General features: G+C 38.6%; 2 protein-coding genes across 4 annotated transcripts in view; one reads left to right on the forward strand and one right to left on the reverse strand.

The window, feature by feature from the left end:
* ccdc177 (coiled-coil domain containing 177) overlaps positions 1-16,673 on the forward strand; it is a 51,836-nt gene extending 35,163 nt beyond the window's left edge. The window contains exons 1-2 of one of the 2 annotated variants that reach the window (XM_078277055.1): positions 8,400-11,782; positions 16,561-16,673. In XM_078277055.1, coding sequence (XP_078133181.1) covers positions 8,400-10,952 — 2,553 coding nt within the window. In that variant the 3' untranslated portion in view covers positions 10,953-11,782; positions 16,561-16,673. Of the gene's footprint in view, positions 1-8,399; positions 11,783-16,560 lie in introns of those variants that run through there. The other variant, XR_013503627.1, reaches the window with a different exon arrangement.
* Positions 16,674-17,692: 1,019 nt separating this feature from the next.
* Positions 17,693-27,032, reverse strand: part of plekhd1 (pleckstrin homology domain containing, family D (with coiled-coil domains) member 1) — a 39,391-nt gene continuing 30,051 nt past the window's right edge. The window contains exons 1-2 of one of the 2 annotated variants that reach the window (XR_013503628.1): positions 19,667-19,821; positions 17,766-17,850 (exon numbers count right to left, since the gene is read on the reverse strand). Coding sequence is in view for 1 of the 2 variants with exons in the window: in XM_078277073.1 (XP_078133199.1) it covers positions 17,693-17,850 (158 nt within the window). In the remaining variant the exon portion in view is untranslated. Of the gene's footprint in view, positions 17,851-19,666; positions 19,822-27,032 lie in introns of those variants that run through there. The other variant, XM_078277073.1, reaches the window with a different exon arrangement.

A 27,032-nucleotide genomic window follows, 5' to 3' on the forward strand; every position in this document is an offset into this window, starting at 1 on the left:
TAGTCAGTGTTGGAAGAAGTTCTCAGATCTTTCAGTTACTGTAAGTAAAAGTATCAACTAAGCAGTTTAGAAATACTCTGTTACAAGTCATGCATTAAAAATGTTAAAAGTTCTAGCTTCAAAATATACTTAAAGGTGCAATATGTAATACTGACAGCTAGCATTTGAAATAGTTACTGCAGATCAAATTCAAAATACTGGAGAGAGTCATTTCCCCCAGCTCCTCCTCCCCAGACTCGAAGTTCATGGGGGTTACCAGGTTGAGAACGCGGAGCTCTGTACCCAACTGAAAGACACACTTTCTCGGCTTAGAATAACTGCAACAACCGCTATAACACCACAGCCTCGCCGACCTTTCTACCTGACTCACCATTTCTAAATTACTCACCATTTGTCAGCTACGGCCGATGAACAGGCTACATGGTTGCCAAAGTTAAACTGCATGTTTCCATTATGAGGAAGTCAAACTTGCGCTTTATGTCATAGATCTGTCACGGTGGTTGGGCCGTGGCCCACTTGCCCGGTCCTCCGGTAACTTTAGCAGTTATTGCGTTTTAGCATGGCGGCGTTAGCTGTTTTTGCGAGTAACCAACTCAAGTACTCTATATACAGTCCTTCCAAAAAAATGCGTAGTTTTTTTGTGATTGTTGCGGGCAAAAATCCTTGATTATGCGGCACGTTTTCTTAAAAAAAGCGATGGAATATGCAGGATATTTATGCAATTTTATGCGATGAAATTGCGGGAACTTGCAAAAACTGCGGTTTCATCGTGGCTTCATCGCGGGGTTTGCAGCTTTTCGATGATGTTCACGTCGCATAATTACGTCATTTCATAACGTTCCCATGGCAACAGGGGAAAATGGCTGCTCTTGTGTGAAGTAAACGCAACATTTTTCAACTTTCTGCTAAGATATATGTGACTTTTTTGCAACGAAAATGCGGGGATTATGAAATCATGCAAGCCCCGCATATTTTGCGCAGAAATTGGCAATTTATGCGGCGGAAGTGCGCCGTATTTGAAAAAATGCGGCCCCCGCATAAATATGCAGACTTTGGCTGATTATGCATTGAATTATGCGAGCGTTACGTTACGAGCGATACGTTTTTTTGGAGGGACTGTATATACTTAAATGTTGAAATGACATAAAATGCCCGCCCCTGGTAGCTGTGATAAATTAGCGTGAAGCTAATGCTTACCTGTTCAGGAGGAAATCTGCCAACTCGGCGTCCTTTTGGGCTCTAAGCTGTCTCCATCTTTCAAATACATCTCCAATATTTACCCGGGATTTATTATGTCTCTGATCACGCAACTGTTTAGAAACATGCCAAGGTTTTTTAGGTCGGGTAGAATCTAAATCCATTGATCCCATTCGTTTGTTTGCTGCTTTCATGGCTGTACTAACGTTACAGCTGTTGCATGCTGGGTTTATGTTTTTACAGGTATATCTGGCAACCCGGTCAGCTGTCAAAATAGGCAGTTGATACCAACACAGAGGCCAAAACACAAACAGACATTCTGTCAAGGAACGGATATTTTAAAGGAGAAAATACTGGCTTTAGCATTGTTGTCAGAAAAGATAGTATTTCAACTTAGCATGCTTACTTAATATCTGATGACATATTGTGGTAATTTCTTGGATTTAATACACTAAATATATTACATATTGCACCTTTAAAGTACTAAGATTAAAAGAACTCATTATGCAGAATGGCCCATTTCAGAACCATTATATTATTGGATTATAATTTTTGCTGCATTAATATTTACATCAATTTAATGTTGCAGATGGTAAAGGTTAGGTTTATTTTTTTATAATGGGTGACTTGTGAATTTCTCCAAGGGGTTAATACATTCTTATTTTTATAATAATACATCATGGTTTATTAGTTTGTTATATTTTGTATTATTAATCTAAATCTGTAAAATAACTATAATTATCAAATAAATGTAGTGAGGTAAAAAGTACATCTGCCTCTGAAATGTAGTAAAGTAGTCGATGGATAAAGTAGCAGAAAATGGAAATATAAGTAAAGTACCTCAAAATTACAAACATGCATGAAAAAGTGTTTGGAGGAAACATTGATTAACTGATTTCTTTGATGAATATATTCGAATATAAGTCGCCAGTTTTTCCAAAGAAACTATTAACAAAACATTGACAAAACAATCAACTAAAACTGCAGTGCATAAACATTTCATTTAATAGTTACACTACTTTCTAAATGATTTACTCATTAACTGAGTGCTTGATTTTGTGATTGATTGCAGTCATTTTCCATTAGGGTTTACATTTGAGAGTGCCCCCTGTTTGTAAAATAATAAAGTAAACTGTTCACTTTTTAACAGTTTACACTGTAATATGTTGGTTGCTGCACAATCAGGGTCGAGAATAGGGCGAGGGAGATTTGTCATTTGGTAATTTAACTTCAAATTGATTGAATAGTGTAAACATGCCTCTAGATTAGCTTTAATTAGCAAAATATTGAACTATTCTCTGTCAAATAAACTGCATATTTGGCTTTAAAATGTAGTTACAGTTCTGAGTACCACATAACAAATTCCTGCATTATACTATATACTACTACATATAAATGAATCTGACTTTATGTCCTCCTACTTAGAATTAGGGGTTTTGGCACCTGTCGACTGGTTCCCACTACAAACCTAGTAGAAAAGGGAGTGCTCCGGGCCCTCCCCACCAGCCGGGCATTACAGTGGTCTCCATGACTGCACAGAGCGGCTCACCTCTCGATGAACCCCCAGTCCAGCTTTGGTGGTGGGGAGCATGCCCTACCAAAAACAAAAACACCAAAATTCTGTGGAGCATACCCCTGCACCAGTGAACTGTGCAGCGCCCACACCATGCCCCGCTCCCCCCTCCCGACACCCCATGCCCCCGGTTAACAAGCCAGCCAGCACGTTCCCTGTTGTCACTTGTTACCCGCTGTCCTCCTGATACGGCTCACGGGCGGGGCCAATTAAACTCGCACTGTTCCTCACACCGGGTCAGGAGTTTAGTGGGTCATCATCTCTGTGGTTTTCACCCAGAGTTATCTAATCCTGATTCAACCGCTCCGACTGGACCCAACCAGACTAGTCTGTCTCAATGGATTGGCTTTCAGTGAATACACTACATTCATTTATGTAGTAGAAAGAACATAGTCACACAAATACACAACAGAGATTAGTACCAGTATGTGGTAAGACTTTACTTGAAGGTATCTACATAAGAGTGACATGACACTGTCATGAACACATGACACTGTCATGACACAGTCATGACACATGAACCCTAACTCTAACTCTAACCATAACTTGTCATGACAAAAACCGAATGACACTTACTAAAAGAAGCATTATGTCATAAACATTTGTGACTTGTTTATGACACGTTCATGACAGTGTCATGTAGATACCTTCAAGTAAAGTGTAACCCAATATGTTTTACTTCTTCTGTCTTAGTACCTGCAGCTAGAACCATTATTTTTTACTGCTACTATCAACTCTGCTACTAATTATAGCTGCATTAACAGTAGTAGTAGTAGTAGCACTGTAGGAGTTGTTGTTGCTGTTACAGCAGCAGTTGTCTGGATCAACGACTGTACATTTCCAGGATAATTGTCTGACATGATGTCCCTCACCTTCCGCTCTCTGTGTGTTGCCGTTGTCAAACTCCGTTATCTTCGGGAAACAACAACAAACTTCCAGCTAGCAGGCTACACACTGGCAAGGTGCAAGTTTGGAAGAAAATTTGGATCGTGCAACAAGGCAGGCCTGCTTGGTTCTTTCGGGGAATGATTGTAAAGATTTACAAAGAACATGTTCACGGCATTTCCTCTCTAACTGGGACGTTTTGCGACCGATTGGTGGGAGAGCTGTGGACGAAGTGGTTAGGCAAGGCAAGGCAGCTTTATTTGTATAGCACATTTCAGCGACAAGGCAATTCAAAGTGCTTTACATAAAACATTAAAGAGCAGTTAAAAAACAAAGCTAAAATACAATAAGACCGATGTAAAATACAAGAATAAAAGTTACAGTGCAGTGTAAGAAATAAACAATTACTTAAAAAAGGCAGCATCAAAAAGAAGTCTTAAGCCTTTAAAAGAACTAAGAGTGGCAGCAGACCTGCAGTTTTCCAGATATGTGGTGCATAAAAACTGAACGCTGCTCAAAGTTTGTTGTGGTTTCCTGAAACGAAAAGAGTTTGAGAACGGCAACACACCGAGAGCGGAGGGTGAGGGACATCCGGGGGAACATTCAGAGGCGCCGGATGTGAGGCAATTTTCTTGTTAATGTACTGTCGTTGATCAAGACTAGAGAATCAGAATAATTTCATAAAAAATAGAAAACTGTATTTAGACTTAAAGAAATCGACAAGACTTTACTTCAAGTTTCAGTTTATTTATAAAAGGGACAATATGCAATTAAAACATAAATGTGACCATTTGATGCATTGCACCAGATTTAGCCTTTGGCTAATTTACATCTGCAGTCCCTCGAAAAACACAAATACAAAACATTTTAAAAATTGAAACATCGCTTAATGACTAAAAAGAAAACATCCAACAAATAACAATATTTTACATTTCATATCACACACACACACACACACACAGTCAGCCCCGCTCGAGAGACAAGTAAGACCAACAGTTGTGAGGAATGATTAACTAACAGTCTTCCTATACATTTACTAAATTATTTATGATTATTTATGATTATATAATTATTTTTGTAATAAATAATTACACACTTTGATGTATTTGTTAGCAAATACAAGTGTTAATTAGTGTATTTCTCCTGGGCAGATAATGAATGACAACATAGTAAAACACAGTTGTAATAATATAAATGTCTTCAAAAGAGACGTTATAATTTTTTTACGAATACTGTACATTACTATACAACTCTTATATTTGCTTACAACTACTGTACATTATAGTGGAATTAATAATAATGTTTATATACTGCTTATAAATGCTAAAGTAAAGTCAAAATGTTACCAATAAATATTCATTAAAATAGGAAGCCTATCCCTGTGTTAACTGCGATGAGCACCCACCTAGTGTACTAGTGCACCTATATATATATATATATATACAGAAAGTGCAGGAGTAAGTATTGCAGTGAATATATTAAAATGTAGACAGTAGGGACTGCAAATGTAGAGGTATGTCAAGTATGAACATCAACGAATGTACAGTTGGATGATATATGTACAGAACATTAGTTAAACAGTGATGTTTTTGAAATAGTGCAAATATAAATAGTATGAGTAAAAAAAGTGCAGTATAGTGCAAGGTGTGGAATTTTAGAGTGGAGGGTTAGAGTTTAGCAGGGTCACAGCCTCAAGGAAGAAACTCTTCCTGAGTCTACTGGTGCGGGATAGATAAACAGATAATCCTATACAATCTATAGGCTGCTTTTTTACAGCACACAATTTGACTTGTCATTGTAGGAAAACCGTAAACATAAATGTTGTCTCTGTTCTGTTCAAGTGTCCCAGTAAGTCATGACAGTGAGCCAGCATGCACAATACCAGAACCCTGAAACTGAAGCAGCTGAATGGAATACAGCCACGATTATTTTTATTACCTCCACCTGCTTATCAGTCAAAAAGGCCCATCATGCAGAAAACATACAAACTCCACATAAAATAACTGCGATGGGTGCTATAAACTATGAATCGATTTTTAACTTACTTAAATCAACACACATGATTTAGCTGGGTGAAACTGCTGTGATGTTTTTGTTTTTTTGTGTGAAACTAATGTCTCCATATTACATATATTAGTTAAGAAACGTAATAGATATAATTATAGATTGTCTATAGATACATTAAAAACAATGTGAAAGAGAAACTATAATATATAAGTAGAATCAAAAATGTAAACATTTAGAAATGTAGATGCTTATGTCTGTTTTTATATTTTATCAAATAAGGGAAAGGCTATTGATAGCCTCCTTACAGACATACAGCATGTTGCATTTAATAATAAAACCTGTTGTAGTTCAACTCCTATAATCTCCAGTGGTGGAATGTAACTAAGTACATTTACTTACTGTAGCCTACTGAGGTACAAATCTGGGCCTAGGCCTAATTGTACTTTCCTCGAGTATTTCCTGTTACTGCTGCTCCTCTACATTTGTTCATTAGCTGTAGTTACTAGTTACTTTGCAGACTAAGATTAAACTACAACATGATAACGATGATAATCATGTTTTGTATGTAAAATAGACTTAAAAAAAAAAGTAAGCTCCCGCAATCTGCTCCTCCTCAGCATGACAATTTACAGATTCTAACGTTTCTGCCCCTCGGGACCTTCGTCGAAAGTATTCACTGTATTTTTTTTAGTTTACGTAAAATATATTAGAACTACCCAACAGTAGGCTATATCAAATATAACCGCTCCATATCTTAAACTACAGTAAAACAAACAGTAAAATGCTAATTACACATGAATACATCAGTCAAAATAATCCAATAATACCATATAAAATTGTAAAGCACAATTTGTTTCAGCAATATAAGTACTTTTATTTTGATACTTTAACTACATTTTGCTGTTCAATGGGCTACTTAGGCACTTAAGTAACATTTTCAGTGCAGGTCTTGTACTTTATTTCCACAGTCAGGTATTTCTGCTTTTACTTATGTAAAGGAACAGAGTCATGGATGTATAATAATAACCTGAATACTTCTTGCACCCTGACGCGATGAGCTGTAATGATGCTGATTGGCTGCTGACCCTCCTTTGTCTGCCGAGAAACTCAAAGCAGGAATCTATTATATTATAGGGCCCTCTAGCGGCTGTGTTCAGTAATTACAGTCTAATTCATTTCACACATAGCCATGATGGCAGCTGTTACATGCGGTGATTTGACTTTTGATAGACCAGCCTGAACAGATTAAACATCTATTTATAGATTCGACTTTCAAACAATGTCTTTTACATTTTGTTTTTACAGATTTGTGTAGTAGGCTACTTGGATGAGTAAATCAAGCGGTAAATATTTTATAAAAACGGATTATTAAAAAGACATTTTGATGGATGTATATATCTCTTTGGTGGATAAATATCCTATAGGAAGAACTTTGCTCAAGGCTAAACACAGTCGACATTAGGCCACTGTTTTGTTAGACTATACGTGTTAAAAGCATGTCATTTGAGTGTATGAGCGCTTGGTTTAATGCAGCGTGCAGACCGTATTTTTAGCATATTGCCACAGGCAGGCGGAGCTAAGGAGGCGGAGATGGAGGGATGCTGCTGAACAGCAGGTGAAGACCGCGGATGTTTACGGGATGCACTTTGCTGAGGGAGGATCAGACTCAGAGGAAGCTGGATAGGAGATTTCTTTCGACGTGAAAAGTAGCCTACATGTCACACTGTGCACGGTCTAGTATTTCTTTGTAATCTTGCAGAGCACAGATTTAACGTTGCCCCCCGCTGCTCAGTGGACCGACAGGCTGTGAAAAGGCTCCGTCTCTCTGTCGCGTCGCGGGAGGTTGCGACGATGTGAAGCTCCATCGTTGGGTCGACGGCCGCAGCCTTTTCCCTGGAACCTGATATTATGCAGGGAGCAAGGGACACTGGACGGATTAAAGGGGAACAAAGCAGCGGTTTAGAAAACCTTTTACAAACTGGCAGGTCAGTTGATGTTTGTGTGGTGCAACACCACCGCATGAAATACAACCAAACCACGGGATGAAACAGCAGTAAATATAGGAAATATACTCTTTGTAACACAACAGTAAACACCAGCTAAACATATCTAATAGAATTAAACATGTCTAATATAATATCTCTTTAGAATTTGACCCTGAGTCGTTTTTAATGTGAAAGGGCCGATCAGAAAAGTCTAGGCCTGTTTGTAGGTCCATGATGGTGAACAGAAAGCTTAGTGTTTGTTTACCAGCTAGAATCTCTTGTTTTAAATCCAACTTTTACTATCAACTGGTTAATAATATATATGTTGCAGGACCTGGTTTAATTTCAAAGGTATTCTTAGGTTTATTGTGTGATGTAGAGTGAAAAATATTGCTATGAGTAATCAAATTCTCTCAGCCTAGTAACTCTGCCAAAAATAGACTCTCTATTAAAGGACTCTGGACTCTTGTTTTTTCTTTCTTTGTCATGTGTTATGTCAGTTCCCTGAAGGGGAAATGTCTCATCTGGTGTAAAAATCAGTGCATGAATATGTGTTCATGCATGCATGCATGCATCTCTGAACCTACGTTATGACCCTCCCCCGCACACTGCATCTCTCTTAAGCTCTGGACTGAATGCTATAATCCTCTAATTGAAACCTCTTCCAACTATTTTATCCACATCCCCTCACATATCTCCCTCCATCGACTCCTGCCCCCCTCCCTCTTCTCTACCTGCAGTATTAGCCAACTATGGTCGACCCCTCGGAGGCTGAGGAGCAGAACAAGTGTAAAGGCCCGCACCTCGACACATCAGCCGTGGCAACTGAAGACCCTCGACTGCCAGAACAGGCCGATGGTGCGACAACAGAGGAGGCTGGGGATGCCGGATTCAAGACGCCGCCCTCCGGCAGTCCTGAACCGAGCCCCTGCCACGCCGCTTCCCCGGCGGGGCCAGATGCCTCCTCTCAGGGGGCCCCACCTGAGCAACCACAGACTCAGACTGACAGAGCTCCGTCACCAAAATTGCACCTGGACCTGTATAACTTTGACTCCCCAGCCGCAGAGGGTAGCCGCTACGTGTTGACAAGCCCTCACTCTCTGGAGGCGTGTGCTCGATGTGGGGTCAAACCTGTAGAGCTCCTGCCCCGTCCGCTGGCTGACTTTGCCCGGGAGGCTCCCGGCCGCTCCATGCGTGTTGCGACAGGACTGTTTGAAGTCTACGAGAAGGACAGGCACACCAAACTCAGGCAGTGCAGGGAGGAGAGGGAGAGGATTGTCCGAGAAGAAAAAAGAAGGATCCTGCAGGCGACAGTCAATACTGGCAGCAGTGCGTCACCCTCCTCTGCGGAGCAGCAGCAGCAGCAGCAGCACAAAGCCTCCTCTGGCTCCGCTCATCCTCCTAAATCTGGACCGGTGACCTCCAGCGTAGCCCCTGATTTCGTAGCATCCTCTAGAGTCACAGCACCAGGTCCAACCTCTAAAACAGGCACAGCTCTTTTATCTAAAGCTCCCAGCTCCAGTACCTCCCCTAAATCTCAGTCCTCAAAATCTGCTTCCACAACCTCTACACCATCCTCCAAGGGTGGTTCCCAAGGATCCGCCAAGCATCCTTTGTCCTCCCCATCTGAGCAATTAAAGACCACACGGCCGCTCTCGTCCGGCCCTCCACCGGTAGTCAGGAAGTCCTCAGGCGGTAAATCTTCAAACACTTTCCCCAGATCGACACCAAAACCCCCCTCCTTCCCCAGAGCCAACTCTACATTAGCGTCATCAGGGACAAAGCCTGCAGTTAAGAGCTCTGGGACACCTCTGAATGGCATAACAGGAGCACAGTTCTCTCAGCACAATGGACATCTTGGCCTTCACTCCAAGGTGCAAGGAAAAAGCCATTCGCTGGAGTCCTTACAGCGCAGGAAGGATCCCGTCTGCTCTTCCACCTCCACCACCACAACTACTACTACATGCACCTCATCAGAATCAGGTGCTTCCTCTTCTTACAGCTGGGACGGTCCACGAGATCACTGGGCCAAATCCTCCAGTCCTCGAGCTCGCACTATGGCCACTTTCAACTCCCTGATGGGCCGCAGCCTCAGCCTCGGCGACCTGAGCCACTCCCTTCAGACGACGCAGAAGGTCGAGCGCATAGTGAAGGAGGTGAGGCGTCGAGGCCTGAAGGCCGTGTCCGAGCGCGACCGCAAGATCGCAGCGTTAATGCTTGCCAGATACCAGGAGGAAGACATCATGAGTCAGACTCGCTACGTGGCTCACCTACAGTGGGACAGCGAGCGCCGAATGGACGAGCTACGCCGGGAACAGGAGGACAGGGAGAAGCAGCGAGCGGTGCTTCAGTGCCAGCGGGTGTGGCAGACCCAGGTGACGATCCGCCAGCGAAGACTCAGCCAGCAGGAGCGACAATCGACGGCTGCCAAAATGCGGCAGGCTGAGGAAAGCGAGGAGCGGTGGAGGGAGCTCTCTGAGCAGCAGGAGCGCAACCGTCTGCTGAGGTTACAGCAGGCGGCGCGAGAGGAGAAGCATAAGAAAGCCCTGCAGGAGCAGAACCTGAAGGCACTGGAGGAGGAGAGGGCGGCCATGCTGGAGCAGGAGAGGCTGCTGCTGAAGGAGAAACTCACCATGGCCGAGCTGAAGAGGCAAGAGAAGGAGCACCAGAGCCAGGAGGAGAGGCGCGGTCTGAACAAAGCGGAAAAGAGACGTCACGCAGCCCTGATACAGGAGATCGCCCGCAGAGAGCAGGAGGAGAGGGAGGAGGCCAGGAGGGCAGCGGAGGAGAAGCTCAGCCGCTCCCTGGAGAATTACGAGCAGATAGTCGAGCGTCGGGGGCAGGAGCTGAAAGAAAAGGCCAAGCGTGAGGAGAAGCAGATCCAGAAAGCACGCAAAGCGGCAGAGAAGCGCGAGAGGCAGCAGCAGCAGCTTCTGGAGGCTCGCGTGAAGGAGGCAGAGAAACGAGCCCAGCAGGCGGCTTTGGTGGCCGAGGAGAGGGCCAAAGAGAAAGCTCAGCGGGCCGTCCAGAGCCGGCAGGAGAAGGAGAAACTGCAGAAGCTCAACAGGCAGCGAGTGGAAGAGGAAGAGAAGCAGAGGCGCCTTGAGCTGCTGCAGTCCATCGAGAGGAAGCTGGAGAAGAGCGAGCAGATCTTCAAGGAAAAGCGGGCGGTGCTGGAGAGCGCTCGCTCGGTGGCCCAAGCCTCTTTTCATGTACGAGACAAAGTGCGGGAGGAGACCAACATGCGTACGTTTGATAAAATGGCCCTTGAAGCTCAACTCAAAGCCAGCCTGAATGAGAAATAAACTCACGGCTTCGTTTTGAACCGCGTACTTCTGGTCATGTGCTTGGCTCTTGCCTTCATTATGGCCCTCATCACTCAACAGCTTTACCCTTCTTCCCATAAAGAGCCACAGTGTTATTTTTTTCCTTACACATCTTCACCCATCAGCTGATTCGTTTACATTTTTGACCATCCGTTTTTATTATAGATCCTTTCAAAACAAACCAAATCGTTTTGTACCGTGGATATAATGAGACTGCAATCTTCATCAGCTGTTCTAAATGAACCGTAGAGCCTGTAAGGCCAGGACAGTGGGCTTCATATTAGATTAGAGTGTGGAGAGAGCTGCCTTGTGCAGACACACAACCCCTCCTCTCTCTTTCTCTTTGCCCTCTACTCTGTCGATCTTGGCTACTGGACTGAAAGCTGTGCTGGAATGAAAAGAGTTGTTTACCAGGAAGCACAACTCCATGACAACTGCAGAGGCTTTTACGGGAGCACTCCTGTAAGGGTAAATGAAGCGCAAATGGTTCTAGACCCCCACAGCAAACGAGGGATGCTTTTGTACACGCACTGTGAGACAGCTCGATATAGCATGGAAGTAAAGCCCCGGGCTGGACACTTGTCTGTACCTAACCGCTGACAATGCAGCACAGGAGGGTCGTGCGCACGAGCCCCGTGCTGATGAAGCATCAGAGGACGTTGATTCCTGCAGTCTTTTTCTCTTCAAGGACTCCCTCTGTCTCACCCCTCCATGTCAGATTGCAATAGCGCTCTGAGAGACAGCCACCTTTTATTCCTCCCAAAGCCGGTCTGCTCCCAACACAGCCGCCTGCTGACCTGAGTCAACAGGTACGAGTTTTTATTGCTTTCACAGGTTATGCAATGCCATCTGTTTTGTTACGTGCTGTTGCCTTTCAGTGCTTGCAATTAAAAACAACACCACAACAACCGTTGAATACACTGACCCCGACTTGACAGTGAAAAAAATGCATCTGCTCATGAGCCAACATGCAAGCCAACAACAGGCTTTTAAGGCCTCTGGCTGCACTAATCCTACAATCTCTCAGATTAAAAGAAAAGGGAGATACACATGGGGTTTTTGCCCTCAAATGTAGGCGTTGCCATAGCAATTGAAATCTGGATGGAGCAGCGAAAGGCGAACAACTGAGCAGAGAGATGTGTGGGAATATGAGGGGCCGCCTGTGGGGAGCTGGCTCTACGGTGGCTCATTTTGGTCGTTTCTTTGGAAAAACACGGCAGGGACATTACTGCAGCATTCCTCCTTGTCACTCATTTAGGCAGAAGTCCTTTAAAACCTTAACTTACACAGTCAGTCAATGTTCCTGTGGCCACAAGGTAGACTGGACCGAGCATTTCAGACAGCCTGATACCTCCTAACGTCACTAACTACTGAGAGATAAGCCAGAAATGCAGCATTATACCAGCAGGGGACTGACAGGCTTATGGCCCTGACTGAGCCATGCTGTTGCCACCAGATAATCACAGGGAGGTGATGTAAGGTTGGAGGGATGAGACGGCAGATTTGTGGGTGCTTACGAAGGTGTCTGAAAAGATGAGCTCGCCAATCTAAAAAAAGGTTACATTAGAACGCTGTAGTAAAAGCTGCAGTAAATACCTCTAAGTAAACCACACATTTTCAGCTGCAGTTAAATTATAAATAAAACAGAAAATACTGTATAAGTAGATCAGAGGGGTAAGAGGAACAGATAACCTGCAGACTTTTGGATGATTCTAACTCACTCTTGTTGCATAGATTTGACAGCTTTAGAAAAATTACATCAAAGAATCACATTTGTTATCATTACACTTATTGTGTAATGTAGTTCAATTTTACATTTGGCATTTATTAAATTGATTTTGCAGTAAACAGCAAGAGACCAGCTCATCTTCAAGGGGCCTACTGCTCTTATATTGTCTTTATATGACACTTATCATCTGATCTTAAAGCACCCATATTATGCTCATTTTCAGGTTCATAATTGTATTTTAAGGTTGTACCAGAATAGGTTTACATGGTTTAATTTTCAAAAATCACCATATTTTTGTTGTACTGCACAGCTCTCTCTCACTGCTGCAGATCCTCTTTTCAGCTGGTCTCTGTTTTAGCTACAGCGTGAGACCTCTTTTCTTCTTCTTCTGTACTATCTTTGATTGCACTCACACATGTGCAGTAGCTCAGATGTAGATCATGTCAGCTAGCTAGCTCCATAGACAGTAAAAGAAAGGCTGTTTCTCCAACTTCAGTCAGTTACAAGGCAGGATCAGCTGGGAGACTTCTTCTAAATGAGGGCGCACATGGAAGTAGTTCTTTTGTAGATTATGGTGAACTTGTGTGTGTTGTAGCAGTGCTTTGCTATTGAGAACGAGGTAGCATGCTAGCAGTTAGCATGAGCGTTAGCATGCTAACGCTACGAGCTAACTGTTGCGGTTAGCCAGCTCGTTTCGGCTTGTGACGTCACAAGCCGTGCCGATTTTGACCAGCTCACTCGGAGACTGAAGGCAGGACACATTCAGAAACCATATCTCACTAAAAAAATGCATGGATGGATTTTTTTTCAAAGTTTGTATGCGTGTGGAAGCAACAGAGACACAAAATAACACCCCAAATCCCAGAAAGTGTTTTTTTCATAATATGGGCACTTTAACACCTCAAAATCCTTATAGCTGGTATTTTTAAGATCCAATCATGTGTGCACCAGTTAGTATCTTGTAAAAACATAACGGATCTTTAAAAATTCTGTATGCTCTAAATAATATTGTTTTTTAGTCCAAAAGTGTAACACTTTGTGTACAATGTTTTGTACGGTCGCAGAGAATGCCAGCATTTAAGTACATTTACTCAAGCACTGTATTATGACCTTTTTTTCAACATACTATACTATGACTTTTTTTAGACCTACTATACCATGACTTTTTTTGACATACTATATACTATAACTTTTTTTTCAACTGACCTGTTTTTCCACATACTTTACTATGATTTTTTTCCGAATGACTTTCGAAATGCTGTACTCTATACTCTGTAACTTTTTTTACAACATATTATCTTTGAAATACTATACTGACTTTTTTTTCGACTGCCTTTTTCAACATACTATACTATGACCTTTTTACGACATACTATACTATGACCTTTTTTTTCGACATACTATGACCTTTTTTCGACATATCGTACTATGGCTTTTTTTCGATAAACTATACTATGACTTTTTTTTCAACATACTATACTATGACCTTTGATTTTTCGACATACTACACTATGACTTTTTTTTCCACATTCTATACTATGACTTTTTTTTAATCACTTTTTCGACATACAGATGAAGCCATCTAAAATGTCCGCTCCCTCTGTGCTGGGGCCCCGGCATGTCCGTGACGGGTCCCTGGCCGGCCGTGGCTGAAAAATAAAAACACAATATTCTGCTGAAGCATTTTGTAAAACCCAGATAGGCTACAGATGGCTCGTTTGTTTTGATGCTTTAAGGAAGTAGCGATACAGCTGAGGGAGACACGCCTGTACTACAGAACCGTTCTCTCCATGAAAGCTGTTATTCAAAAGAACTACAATACTAAGGGAAATGAATGATATGGATTAGGAAAAAGCGGAATTGTGTGCGTGACTCATCAGCTGACTTTATCTGAGGCGGCACGTAACATCGGACAAACCCACACAATGTTTTTTTACAAAAAGAAAATACTATTACAGTTTGGAAAAGATCGTGAGTCAGAAGAACCACCCGCCTGTTGAAGCGGTTGAAATCAGCTGATCACTTATTATGGCCATGAAAGCTAAACAGAACTGCACGAAAATAAAGCAATATGGAAGGAAATGAATGATAAGGAATAACGTAATTATCCGTGGGCATCTGAGCAACTGATTGTATCTGCAGCGCAGCAGCGGTACAGGCTCGGACAAACTGACAAAATGTTCTTTACATAAAGAAATACGTATGTAGAATAATAATAATCGTGAACAGTCTATAGTGCCATTGAACGATTAAATCCGAGCAGCAGTTGCTGTTTGTCCGCTACAGAGCTCCGTGACACCGTCAATAGGTGAGTGCAAGCTGGTACAGGCACCAGCAGATGACGGTACTTTCAGGGGCCATGCATTTGAGTTAAGCCAGAAAAAGTGAGCGTCATGTGGGGCTGACATTTGACGTTGGCCAAAACGACTAGTTTAGGCAAAAGATCGTTGTGTGGGTTTTGTTTTCGCCGCCAAGTGAACGCCGCTCTCCGGTTTGAACACGCTGTGTTTTAGGTTGACACCACATTGGGCTGTTTTATTCTAAGAATAATTTCCATTGAATATTGAAGTTAATAAATAAGTAATACGTGTTTTGGCATGCTTGGGCGAGTGTCACTATATCCAGTGTCAGAGTCGACCCTGAGTGCCCGCGATATTGGTAGCCTACATTGAGAGTTGGAATATTCTAAGTTTGCATAATCCAGTTGCAGTTCAAACTTTTTACTTTTAAACTCTTGTACTTACAGTCATTCATAATCACACTAAGGTATATATGCCCACAGTATTCATCCTATGTGTAAATTGTAAGAACAGTTACTGCACCGGCTGGCAGCGTGAAAATATTGTTCTAAAATAGCACGTTTTACAATGCTGAGACCACCAGTTTAGTGTGAGTTTAAGCTGTTTGATACACTATCTGGCAGCGTATGGTCGGTATTTGGGGTTGTGTGTTGCTGCTAGCATTGAGGGATGGCCCATCAGCTAAACAAAAGGATACAGACACTCTTATTGAGAAACATGCAAGTAACATTTCAGTATAGCCGACAGTGGTAGCCTTTGAGTAGCACAGTGAATTCATATTTTTCTCAGTCTATATTAACTAGTAAAGATGACAAGGCTGCAAAACATCCTTTCATTTTATAATTTAATTTGGCAATCATGCCAGTGTAGGAACATGGTTACATAGCTACCCTTTGAAATGAGCGACATTTTAACCGTGGACAGGTAAAATAAACAAATGTAGGCCTTATGTAGGGTTAAATTACAATAACTAAACTAGAGACCAATTACTACAGTAGACTATAACTACTGTATAATAGACATCATTGACTTGGAATGAATTTGATTTGCTACATGTCTCTGGGGGATAGCTTCAGAGTAGTAAAGATTAATTTAATGTACAATACATGGTAGATTAAATCACTACTTGTGAAGCAAGCGCCATATGGTGAAACGCTGCACGGGAAAGAATGGGTGTAGTTACAGTGGAATTTAAACACACCCTGTCAGGTTGCAGGGGGGGGGGTGACTGGAAGAAGGCTGGAGGGGAAATTTTAGATGGCTTCATTTGTACTAGTGATAGTGCCATCACTTTTTAAGACATACTACACTGACTTTTTCCAGCATTCTATACTATGACTTATCACTCTTTGACATACTTTACTATGACATCACTTCTTTCAACATACTATACATTGACTTTTGACAAAGTATATATATATTTTTTTTAAAAAACATACTGTGACTTATTTTAAAAAAAAAAAAAAATCTGCTTCATTATCACTTTTTGACATGACTTTTCATTTAAGTAAATGGACTCCCAACGGTATTCATCACACTTTTATTTCATTTCCTGCAGGTCCTGGTGATGAACGAGAGCTGGAGATGTAACCTGTAATGGTCCTTTCTCCCCACACTGAACTTCACCCAAGTCTGCTCAGATGGAAATACATCCATATCTTTTCCTTTTAAACAGTGATAGTGCCATATTCTGAGCTGCTGAGAAGGAACCCAGATATGAACCTACAGCCTGTTACCTGCATAAATGAAATTACATGTACAAGGTTCAAACAGCTTTATTCACATCAAGGCATATTGTTCAGTCCATAATGTTCCCTCTTAACTTCTCTCAACATGTGGGCTTCTTTTTTTGTATCATTTCTGGTAAGCATTATCATAAAATGCTTGCTTCAATTATTTACATAACATTGCTTTGTCAAGGAGAGATTTCAGATGTAGCAATAATGAAATTGTCAAGGTCAATATCAAACATCTGTGAGTTCATTGTTTTTCTAAAACATCTGTTAAGGTAAAGGACACAATCTGTTCATACAGTCAAAACATTTCACAAGATGGATTTCCATTGTCTGTGCTACCTGCTAAGTAGTTTCTGTATACTGTAAATCTGTTGTAGTATTTTAGAAATTAAGTACAAGGCTAGAGTCGGACACTGCCAACTAAAACATTATGATTTATTACATGTTATGTGTTACTGTAGTACAATACCTTACTGAGTGAACCTGTTATTCTTATCATAATTACTCTTTGGCTTAATCCCATCTGAAGGTTTCTTATCGCACTTTAGTACCAAACAGTTCCAGAATCTAAATTCTAGAACTAACCATGTCCACCATGGGAACTTTTCCAGGGGAAAGAGGACCTTATAAAGGGACTCAGAAGAAAAAAAATAAATGTTTCTTTAAAGCAATATCAAGAAATTTGCCGTCGTAACTGTCCAACTTCCTTACTCGGAATTCCTGGAACTGTTTGGGAGAAAAGGGCTTTGAACCAGTGAATCCATGAGACGGCTGAAAAAACAACTGCTGTTACATATAATAGCTTAAGTTAATGTCTGTTAAACGTATGGCAGATTTCTGTGTACAATCTACAGTATCCTAATGGTGGGTTTGGGATCAGGATCTCTGCATTACTCACTGTGTGAACCGAATAAAGATGAGGACCATTTCTCCTATTTTAGCTTTAGCTCTTTCTCAATCCTCTGTTATGTTCATGGCATCCTTGCGAGTAATGATTTTGTACACACTCTCTCGGAAGCTGCTGTCAGAAGTCAGTCGCCGGGCCGTCTCCCGCAGCTCCTCCATGCTGCCGCCGTCAGTATTCGCTACAGCAAAAGACTTGGAATGTTTTACTGCAAGAAAGCAGAAGTTTCAGTATGTTAAAAAAGTAATAGTATGGTGGGGATAAAGGCATGTTGAAAAGTTATGAAAAAAGTCATAGTAAGGTATGTTGAAAAAAGGCCAGTATGTGGAAAAAAAATTGACAAAAGCAGTCCCTTAGTTACTATATCTGTACTATGCCAAAAACAAATTGGTTCTGTGGCTAATAAAACATAAAACAGTGTCTGCTTTTTTCATGTCATGTAGTGCAGTGAATGTTAAGGTCTAACACCACTGTTCTTACACCTGCTTATTACAATGTTACAACACCTGTTAATTACAATGTTATTACACCCTCTTGTCCTCTAAAATGTCATAGTATGTCAAAAAAGTGATAAAAAGCAATAGAATAGTATGTTGAAATTAGTGATTAAAAAAAAGCCATAGTATAGTATGTCAGATCAGATGACTCAGCGTGGAAGAAGACTGGTTGGAAGAACAAAGTGGTCGTGGATTCAAAACAAACTGTCAGGTCAGATAGTTAAGGTTGATAAGATTATGATTGGAAGACAGAAGGTCGTGTACGCAAATCATGTTTTAGTTTTGAGGTCAATACACTAGGTTAAAGAGACAAGTAAACTGTCAGGTCAGATAGCTTTAAATGATAAAAGAATGATTGGAAGACAGAAGGTTGAGTTTTGAAATCTTTCATTAAGTTTTGAGGTCCAATACACTAGGTTAAAGAGACAAACATGAAAAAAAAAAAAAACATTTGTCAGATCACATTTAAAAAAAATTTTTCCTTCATTTATAATTTTTTTTTTGGTGTAACCGTGAAAGTGGAGAAGTCAAATACACTCAAACAAATGCCAAGTGTGTGATTTGATGGCTCAGAGTAATAGAACACTGGTTGGAAGAACAGTTGTGGGTTCAAACCTCACAAGAAGCGTTTCATTTTAAAAGGTCTAACCGTGAAAATGAAGATGTCAAGTGTCTGATCGGATAGGTCAGCGTGGAAGAATGCTCGTTGAAAAAAAAAAAAAAAAGTGGAACAAAGCGATCGTGTGTTCAAAACATGAACTTTGTCAGATAGCTTAGGGTGATAAGATTATGATTGGAATACAGAAAGTTGAGTGTTTAAATCTTATGTTTAATTAAATTTTGAGGTCCAATATACTAAGTGACAGACGAATATGCCAAAAAACACTTCTGTCAGGTCAGATAGCTTATGGGGGTTAAGAGAATGATTGTAAGACAGAAGGTTGGGTGTTCAAATCGTATGTTTAATTAAGTTTTGACTACACTCGGTTAAAGAGACAAATACGTATGAAGAAAACAAAACGTGTGTCAGGTCACATACAGTTTGACTGATGTGTCAGTCTGATGAATCCAATTCAAAATCAGTTTGTGATATCAATCCTCATGACATGCAGTGAACTTTTAGGTCGAACAGTGAAAGTGGATAGTCAAATACACTTTAAAACAAATGTCAAGTGTGTCAGATGAGATGACGCAGAGTAATAGAATGCTGGTTGGAAGAACACAATGGACATGGGTTCAAACTTCACACGGCGTGTTGAATTTTAAGGTCTAAAAGTATTTTAGACATATTTGTATAGTGTGTCAAAAAAAAGTCATAAAAAGGCCATATTATAGTAAGTCACAAAAGTGATAAAAAGCCATAGTATGTCAAAAAAAAGCCATAGTATAGTATACTATGTCGAAAAAAAAGTTATAAAAAAAGCCTTAGTATAGTATGTCAAAAAAAGTCATTGTCACGGTTTGTCAGGAATGGCTTGGACCCAAATGCAGTTTAGATGACTTCTTAAACAAAAATGAAGTACATACCAAAAGTGTCCAGAAAGCAACAGGCAAAAACTAATTCCAGAACAAACAGAACAGGATCTCAAAAACTGGAACTCAGAGACAAAAGGTACACTCCAGACAAGCACACACTCACAGAACTCACAGAGACATAAAGCTCCCACACAAGACAAAGACAACACAACACAGAGTTACAAGGACTAACAAAAAACAGGTGACACAACAGGTGAAACAAATCAGGGCAGGGCAGAACAATCAAACAGGCGGGAAAACAAAAGACAGGAAGTAAACCAGACAGGACAAGGGAGACAAGACAGATTTCAAAATAAAACAGAAAACAGAACATCACAATCATGACAGTCATAGTATAGTATGTCAAAAAAGCATGTCGAAAAAAGAGAAAAAAAGTCATAGTATAGTATGTCAAAAAAAAGTGATAAAAAAGCCTTAGTATGTTATGTTGATAAAAATCATAGTATAGTATGTCGAAAACAGTGATAAAAAAGCCATAGTATAGTATGTCGAAAATAGCCCTGGTATAATATGTCAAAAAAAGTGATAAAGAGCCATAGTACAGTATGTTGAAAAAAGTGATAAAAAAGCCATAGTATAGTATGTCGAAAATAGCCATGGTATAATATGTCGAAAAAAGTGATAAAAATGCACTAGTATAGTATGTAGATAAAAGTCATAGTATAGTATGTCGAAAAAAGTAATAAAAAAAGCCATAGTATAGTATGTCGAAAGAAGCGATATAAAAGCCATAGTATAGTAAGTTGAAAAAGTGATGAAAAGCCATAGTATAGTATGTCAATAAAAGTCATAGTATAGTATGTCGATAAAAGTGATAAAAAGCCATAGTATAGTATGTTGAAAAAAGATTAAAAAAAGCCATAGTATAGTATGTCGAACAAAGTGATAAAGAACAATAGTATAGTATGTCGAAAAAAAGTCATAATATAGTATGTCGAAATAAATGATAAAAAAAAGACATAGTATAGTATGTCGATAAAAGTGATAAAAAGCCAAAAGATAAAGAACAGTAGTATAGTATGTCGATAAAAGTGATAAAAAGCCATAGTATAGTATGTTGAAAAAAGAAAAAGAAAGACATAATATAGTATGTCGATAAAAGAGGGAAAAAAAGCCATAGTATAGTATGTCGAAAAAAGTCATAAAAAGCCATAGTATAGTATGTCGAAAAAAGCGATACTATAGAATGTCGATAAAAGTCATAGTATAGTATGTCGAAAACAGTGATAAAAAAGCCTTAGTATAGTATGTTGAAAAAAGATTAAAAAAAGCCATAGTATGGTATGTCGAAAATAGCCATGGTATAATATGTCGAAAAAAGTGATAAAAATGCCATAGTATAGTATGTCGAAAAAAGAGAAAAAAAGTCATAGTATAGTATGTCGATAAAAGCCATAGTATAGTATGTCGATAAAAGTGATAAAAAGCCATAGTATGTCAATAAAAGCCATAGTATAGTATGTCGAATAAAGTCATAAAAAAGCCATAGTATAGTATGTCAAAAAAGTGATAAAAAAAGCCATAGTATAATATGTCGAATAAAGTGATAAAAAAGGCCATAGTATAGTATGTCAATAAAAGTCATAGTATAGTATGTCAAAAAAAGTGATAAAAAGCCATAGTATAGTATGTCGAAAAAAGAGAAAAAAAAGTCATAGTATAGTATGTCGATAAAAGCCATAGTATAGTATGTCGAAAAAAGAGAAAAAAAAGTCATAGTATAGTATGTCGAAAAAAGTGATAAAAAAAGTCATAGTATAGTATGTCAAAAAAAGCCATGGTATAATATATCAAAAGAATTGATAAAAGCCATAGTAGAGTATGTCAAAAAAGTCATAGTATAGTATGTCAAAAAAAGCCATAGTATAGTATGTCGAAAAAGTGGTAAAAAAGCCATAGTGTAGTATGTCGAACGAAGCCATAGTATGTCGATATGAGCCATAGTATAGTATGTCAAAAAAAGTGATAAAAAAGCCATAGTATAGTATGTCGAAAAAAGAAAAAGAAAGCCATAGTATAGTTTGTCGATAAAAGTGATAAAAAGCCATAGTATAGTATGTCGAAAAAAGCCATAGTATAGTATGTTGAAAAAATATTTAAAAAAGCCATAGTATAGTATGTCGATAAAAGTGATAAAAAGCCATAGTATATTATGTCGAAAAAAGTGATGAAAAGCCATAGTATAGTATGTAAAAAAAGCCATAGTATAGTATGTCGAAAAAAGAAAAAGAAAGCCATAGTATAGTATGTCGATAAAAGTCATAGTATAGTATGTCGAAAACAGTAATAAAAAAGCCTTAGTATAGTATGTTGAAAAAAGATTAAAAAAAGCCATAGTATGGTATGTCGAAAAACACGTTAGAAAAAAAAGCCATAGTATAGTATGTCGATAAAAGTGATAAAAAGCTATAGTATAGTATGTCGATATGAGCCATACTATAGTATGTCGACAATAGAGTAGTATGTTGAACAAACTGATAAAGAGCCATAGTACAGTATGTCGAAAAACGTTATAAAAAAAGCCATAGTATATTATGTCAATAAAAGTAATAGTATAGTATGTCGAGAAAAAGAGAAAAAAAAGCCATAGTATGTCGATAAAAGTCATAGTATAGTATGACGAAAACAGTGATTAAAAAAGCCTTCGTATAGTATGTTGAAAAAAGATTTAAAAAAAGCCATAGTATAGTATGTCAAAAAAGACATAGCATAGTATGTAGATAAAAGTTATAATAAAGTATTAGTATGGTATGTCGAAAAACAAGAAAAAAAAGCCACAGTATAGTATGTCGAAAAAAGTGATAAAAAAGCCATAGTATAGTATGTCGAAAAAAGCCATACTATAGTATGTCGACCATAGTAGTAGTATGTTAAACAAAGTGATAAAGAGCCATAGTACAGTATGTCGAAAAACGTTATAAAAAAAGCCATAGTATAGTATGTCGAATAAAGTGATAAAAAAGCCATAGTATAGTATGTCAATAAAAGTCATAGTATAGTATGTCAAAAAAAGTGATAAAAAGCCATAGTATAGTATGTCGATAAAAGATAAAAAGCCATAGTATAGTATGTCGATAAAAGCCATAGTATAGTATGTCGATAAAAGCCATAGTATAGTATGTCGATAAAAGTGATAAAAAGCCATAGTATGTCGATAAAAGTGATAAAAAAGCCATAGTATATTATGTCGATAAAAGTGATGAAAAGCCATAGTATATTATGTCGATATAATATACATAGTATAGTATGTTGAACAAAGCGATAAAGAGCCATAGTACAGTATGTCGAAAAAAGATAATAAAAGTCATAGTATAGTATGTCGATAAAAGTGATAAAAAGCCATAGTATAGTATGTCAAAAAGCCATAGTATAGTATGTCGAAAAAAGTGATAAAAAAAGTCATAGCATAGTATGTCGAAAATAGCCATAGTATAATATGTCAAAAAAAGTGATAAAAAAGTCATAGTATAGTATGTCAAAAAAAGTGATAAAAAAGCCATAGTATAGTATGTCGATATAAGCCATAGTATAGTATGTCGATAAAAGTGATTAAAAAAGCCATAGTATAGTGTGTCAAAAAAGCCATAGTATAGTATGTCAAAAAAGTCATAGTATAGTATGTCAAAAAAAGTGAAAAAAAAGCCATAGTATAGTATGTCGAAAAAAGAGAAAAAAAGTCATAGTATAGTATGTCGATAAAAGCCATAGTATAGTATGTCGATAAAAGCCATAGTATAGTATGTCGATATAAGCCATAGTATAGTATGTTGAAAAAAGCGATAAAAAAAAGCCATAGTACAGTATGTCGAAAAAGAAATAAAAGTCATAGTATAGTATGTCGATAAAAGTGATAAAAAGCCATAGTATAGTATGTCGAAAAAAGAGAAAAAAAAGTCATAGTATAGTATGTCGAAAAAAGTGATAAAAAAAGTCATAGTATAGTATGTCGAAAATAAAAAAGTGATAAAAAAGTCATAGTATAGTATGTCAATAAAAGTGATAAAAAAGCCATAGTATAGTATGTCAATAAAAGCCATAGTATAGTATGTCAAAAAAAGTGATAAAAAAGCCATAGTATAATATGTCAAAAAAAGTGATAAAAAAGCCATAGTATAGTATGTCGAAAAAAAGTATGTCGATAAAAAAGCCATAGTATAGTATGTCGATATAAGCCATAGTATAGTATGTTGAAAAAAGTTATAAAAAAAAGCCATAGTATAGTATGTTGAAAAAAGTTATAAAAAAATAGCCATAGTATAGTATGTCGAAAAAAAGCTAGAGATGGTCCAATAATATTTCTTGCTTCCCTATACTGATTCCGATACCTGAACTAGTGTGTCGGTCGATACCGAGTACTGATCCGATACCAGTGTGTCATATATTGTATTATGTTTTAACAGCTGTATACTACTATCCCTGTATGGATGTGATATGATTTCTATCTTTGTTGTCGGCCTGGCTCAGGTTAAACTCTTTGTGAAACATGAACAAACTCAAACAATGAACGCCCCAGAACTTTCTTTTATTATCCAGTTTGACAGTCAGTTATAACGGAAAAAGAACATAAACTACTTTAACGTAGATTTTTTTTAGGGTTTTTTTACGTGGTATCGGATCGGTGCATAAACTCCAGTACTTCCTGATACCGATACCAGCGTTTTAGGCCGTATCGGAGGCGATACCGATACCAGTATCGGAACATCTCTAAAAAAAGCCATAGTATAGTATGTCGAAAAAAGTCATAAAAAAGGCCATATTATAGTAAGTAGCAAAAGTGATAAATAGCCATAGTATAGCATGCCGAAAAATGAGAAAAAAAGCCATAGTATAGTATGTCGATAAAGGTGATAAAGAAAGCCATAGTATAGTATGTTAAAAAAAGCAAGAAAAAAAAAGCCATAGTATGTCGAAAAAAGAGATAAAAAAGCCATAGTATAGTATGTCGAAAAAAAGTCATAAAAAGGCCATATTATAGTAAGTTGCAAAAATGATAAAAAGCCATTCTATAGTATGTCGAAAAAAGTTATAAAAAAAGCCATAGTATAGTATGTCAAAAAAGTCATAGTATAGTATGTCGAAAAAGAGGAAAAAAGCCATAGTATAGTATGTTGATTAAAGTCATAGTATAGTATGTAGAAAAAAGTGATAAAAAAGCCATAATATAGTATGTCGAAAAAAGTAATAAAAAGAGTATAGTATGTTGAAAAAAGAGAGAAAACACCATAGTATAGTACGTCGAAAAAATTGATAAAAAAGCCATAGTATAGTATGTCGAAAAGAGTGATAAAAAAGCTCTTGTCTTGTCTTTTTTAGACATACTATACCATGGCTTTTTTATCACTTTTTTCGAAGTACCCACAACAGCTGTATTCTTCCAACCAGCTTTCGCCTTATGTGCCTTATGGCTTTTTCATCACTTTTTTTCAACATACTATACTATGTCTTTTTTCTCTTTTTTCAACATACTACACTATGGTTTATTTATGACTTTTTTCGACATATTATACTATGTCTTTTTTCTCTTTTTTCAACATACTACACTATGGTTTATTTATGACTTTTTTCGACATATTATACTATGGCTGTTTTTCTCTTTTTCAACATACTATACTATGGCTTTTTTATTTTTTTTTTCAACATGTTATACTATGGCCTGTTTATCACTTTTTTCGACATACTATATTATGGCTTTTTTTTTATCACTTTTTTCAAAGTACCCCCAATAGCTGTATTCTTCCAACCAGCTTTCGCCTTATGTGCCACGAACTACCCTCTACGGTTCTCCTGGCATATTTGACATCTTCATGTTCACCCTCTTGTATGCGCCTTGTGAGATTTGAACCTACAACCTCTGTTAACTTCAAAGCAGCTGTTGTTTTATAGACCACGAGTTATCCACTACCCCAAATTCTTTAGTCTGTGGACTGTTCTCCTGGCATATTTTACATCTTCATGTCCACTGTTAGACCTTAAAATTCAGCAAACCCTGTGAGGTTTGAACTCACAACCACTGCTTCCTTCAACCAGCTTTTGCCGTATGTGCCACAAACTACCCTCTAGCCCAAATTCTCTACTCTGGGGATGGTTCTCCTGGCATATTTGACATCTTCATGTTCACTGTTAGACCTTTAAATTGTATGCGCCTTGTGAGATTTGAACCGACAACAATTGTGTTCTTCCAAATAGGTTCAGCCTTAAGTGCCACAAACTACCCTTCACCCCAACTTCTCTACTGTGTGGAGGTGTTCTCCTGGCATATTTTACATCTTCATGTCCACTGTTAGACCTTAAAATTCAGCAAACCCTGTGAGGTTTGAACTCTTGAACTCACAACCACTGCTTCCTTCCAACCAGCTTTTGCCGTATGTGCCACGAACTACCCTCTAGCCCAAATTCTCTACTCTGGGGATGGTTCTCCTGGCATATTTGACATCTTCATGTTCACTGTTAGACCTTTAAATTGTATGCGCCTTGTGAGATTTGAACCGACAACAATTGTGTTGTTCCAACCAGCTTTCACCTTATGGGTCACAAACTATGGAGGAAATATTTATTCATAATTCAAATTGAAAGTCAAAAGAGAAATTGAAAGATGCTCAACAGTGTGCTCCCCAGCAGTCAGCTCTCCCTGCCTCTGCACCCCTTTCGTTTCAGACCCTCCCACCAGCCTTTGGGCCACGCCTCCTCATTTACATTGACATGTGTCAAGTCCAACTGAAAAGCCAATGTTAAATGGAAATTCAAAAGCCAAATATTAAATCCCAATGAAAAGCCAATGTTAAATTGAAATTGAAAAGCCAAATATTAAATTCAAATGGAAAAGCCAATGTTAAATTGAAATTGAAAAGCCAAATATTAAATTCAAATGGAAAAGCCAATGTTAAATTGAAATTGAAAAGCCAAATATTAAATCCAAATGGAAAATTTAAAAAATAATAATATTTTTAATTTGACCTTAAAATGCAATGCACCTTGGGAGGTTTGAATCTACAACCTCTGTTACCTTCCAACTAGCTTTCACCTTATGTACAACGAACTAGCCACTACCACAAATACTCTACTCTGTGGAAAGTTCTCCTGGCATATTTGACATCTTCATGTTCACTGTTAGACCTTAAAACTCATCACGCCTTGCGAGCTTTGAACCAACAACAACAACTCTGTTCTTCCAACCAGCTTTCGCCTTCTGTGTCACAAACTACCCTCTACCCCAACTTCTCTACTGTTGGGGATGTTCTCCTGGCATATTTGCCATCTTCATTTTCACTGTTAGACCTTAAAATGCAATGGCCTTGTGAGGTTTGAATACACAACCGCTGTTTCTTTCTAACCAGCTTTTACCTTATATGCCATGAAC

This window comes from Sander vitreus, chromosome 20 (genome assembly GCF_031162955.1).
Source record: "Sander vitreus isolate 19-12246 chromosome 20, sanVit1, whole genome shotgun sequence".
NCBI lineage: Eukaryota > Metazoa > Chordata > Actinopteri > Perciformes > Percidae > Sander > Sander vitreus.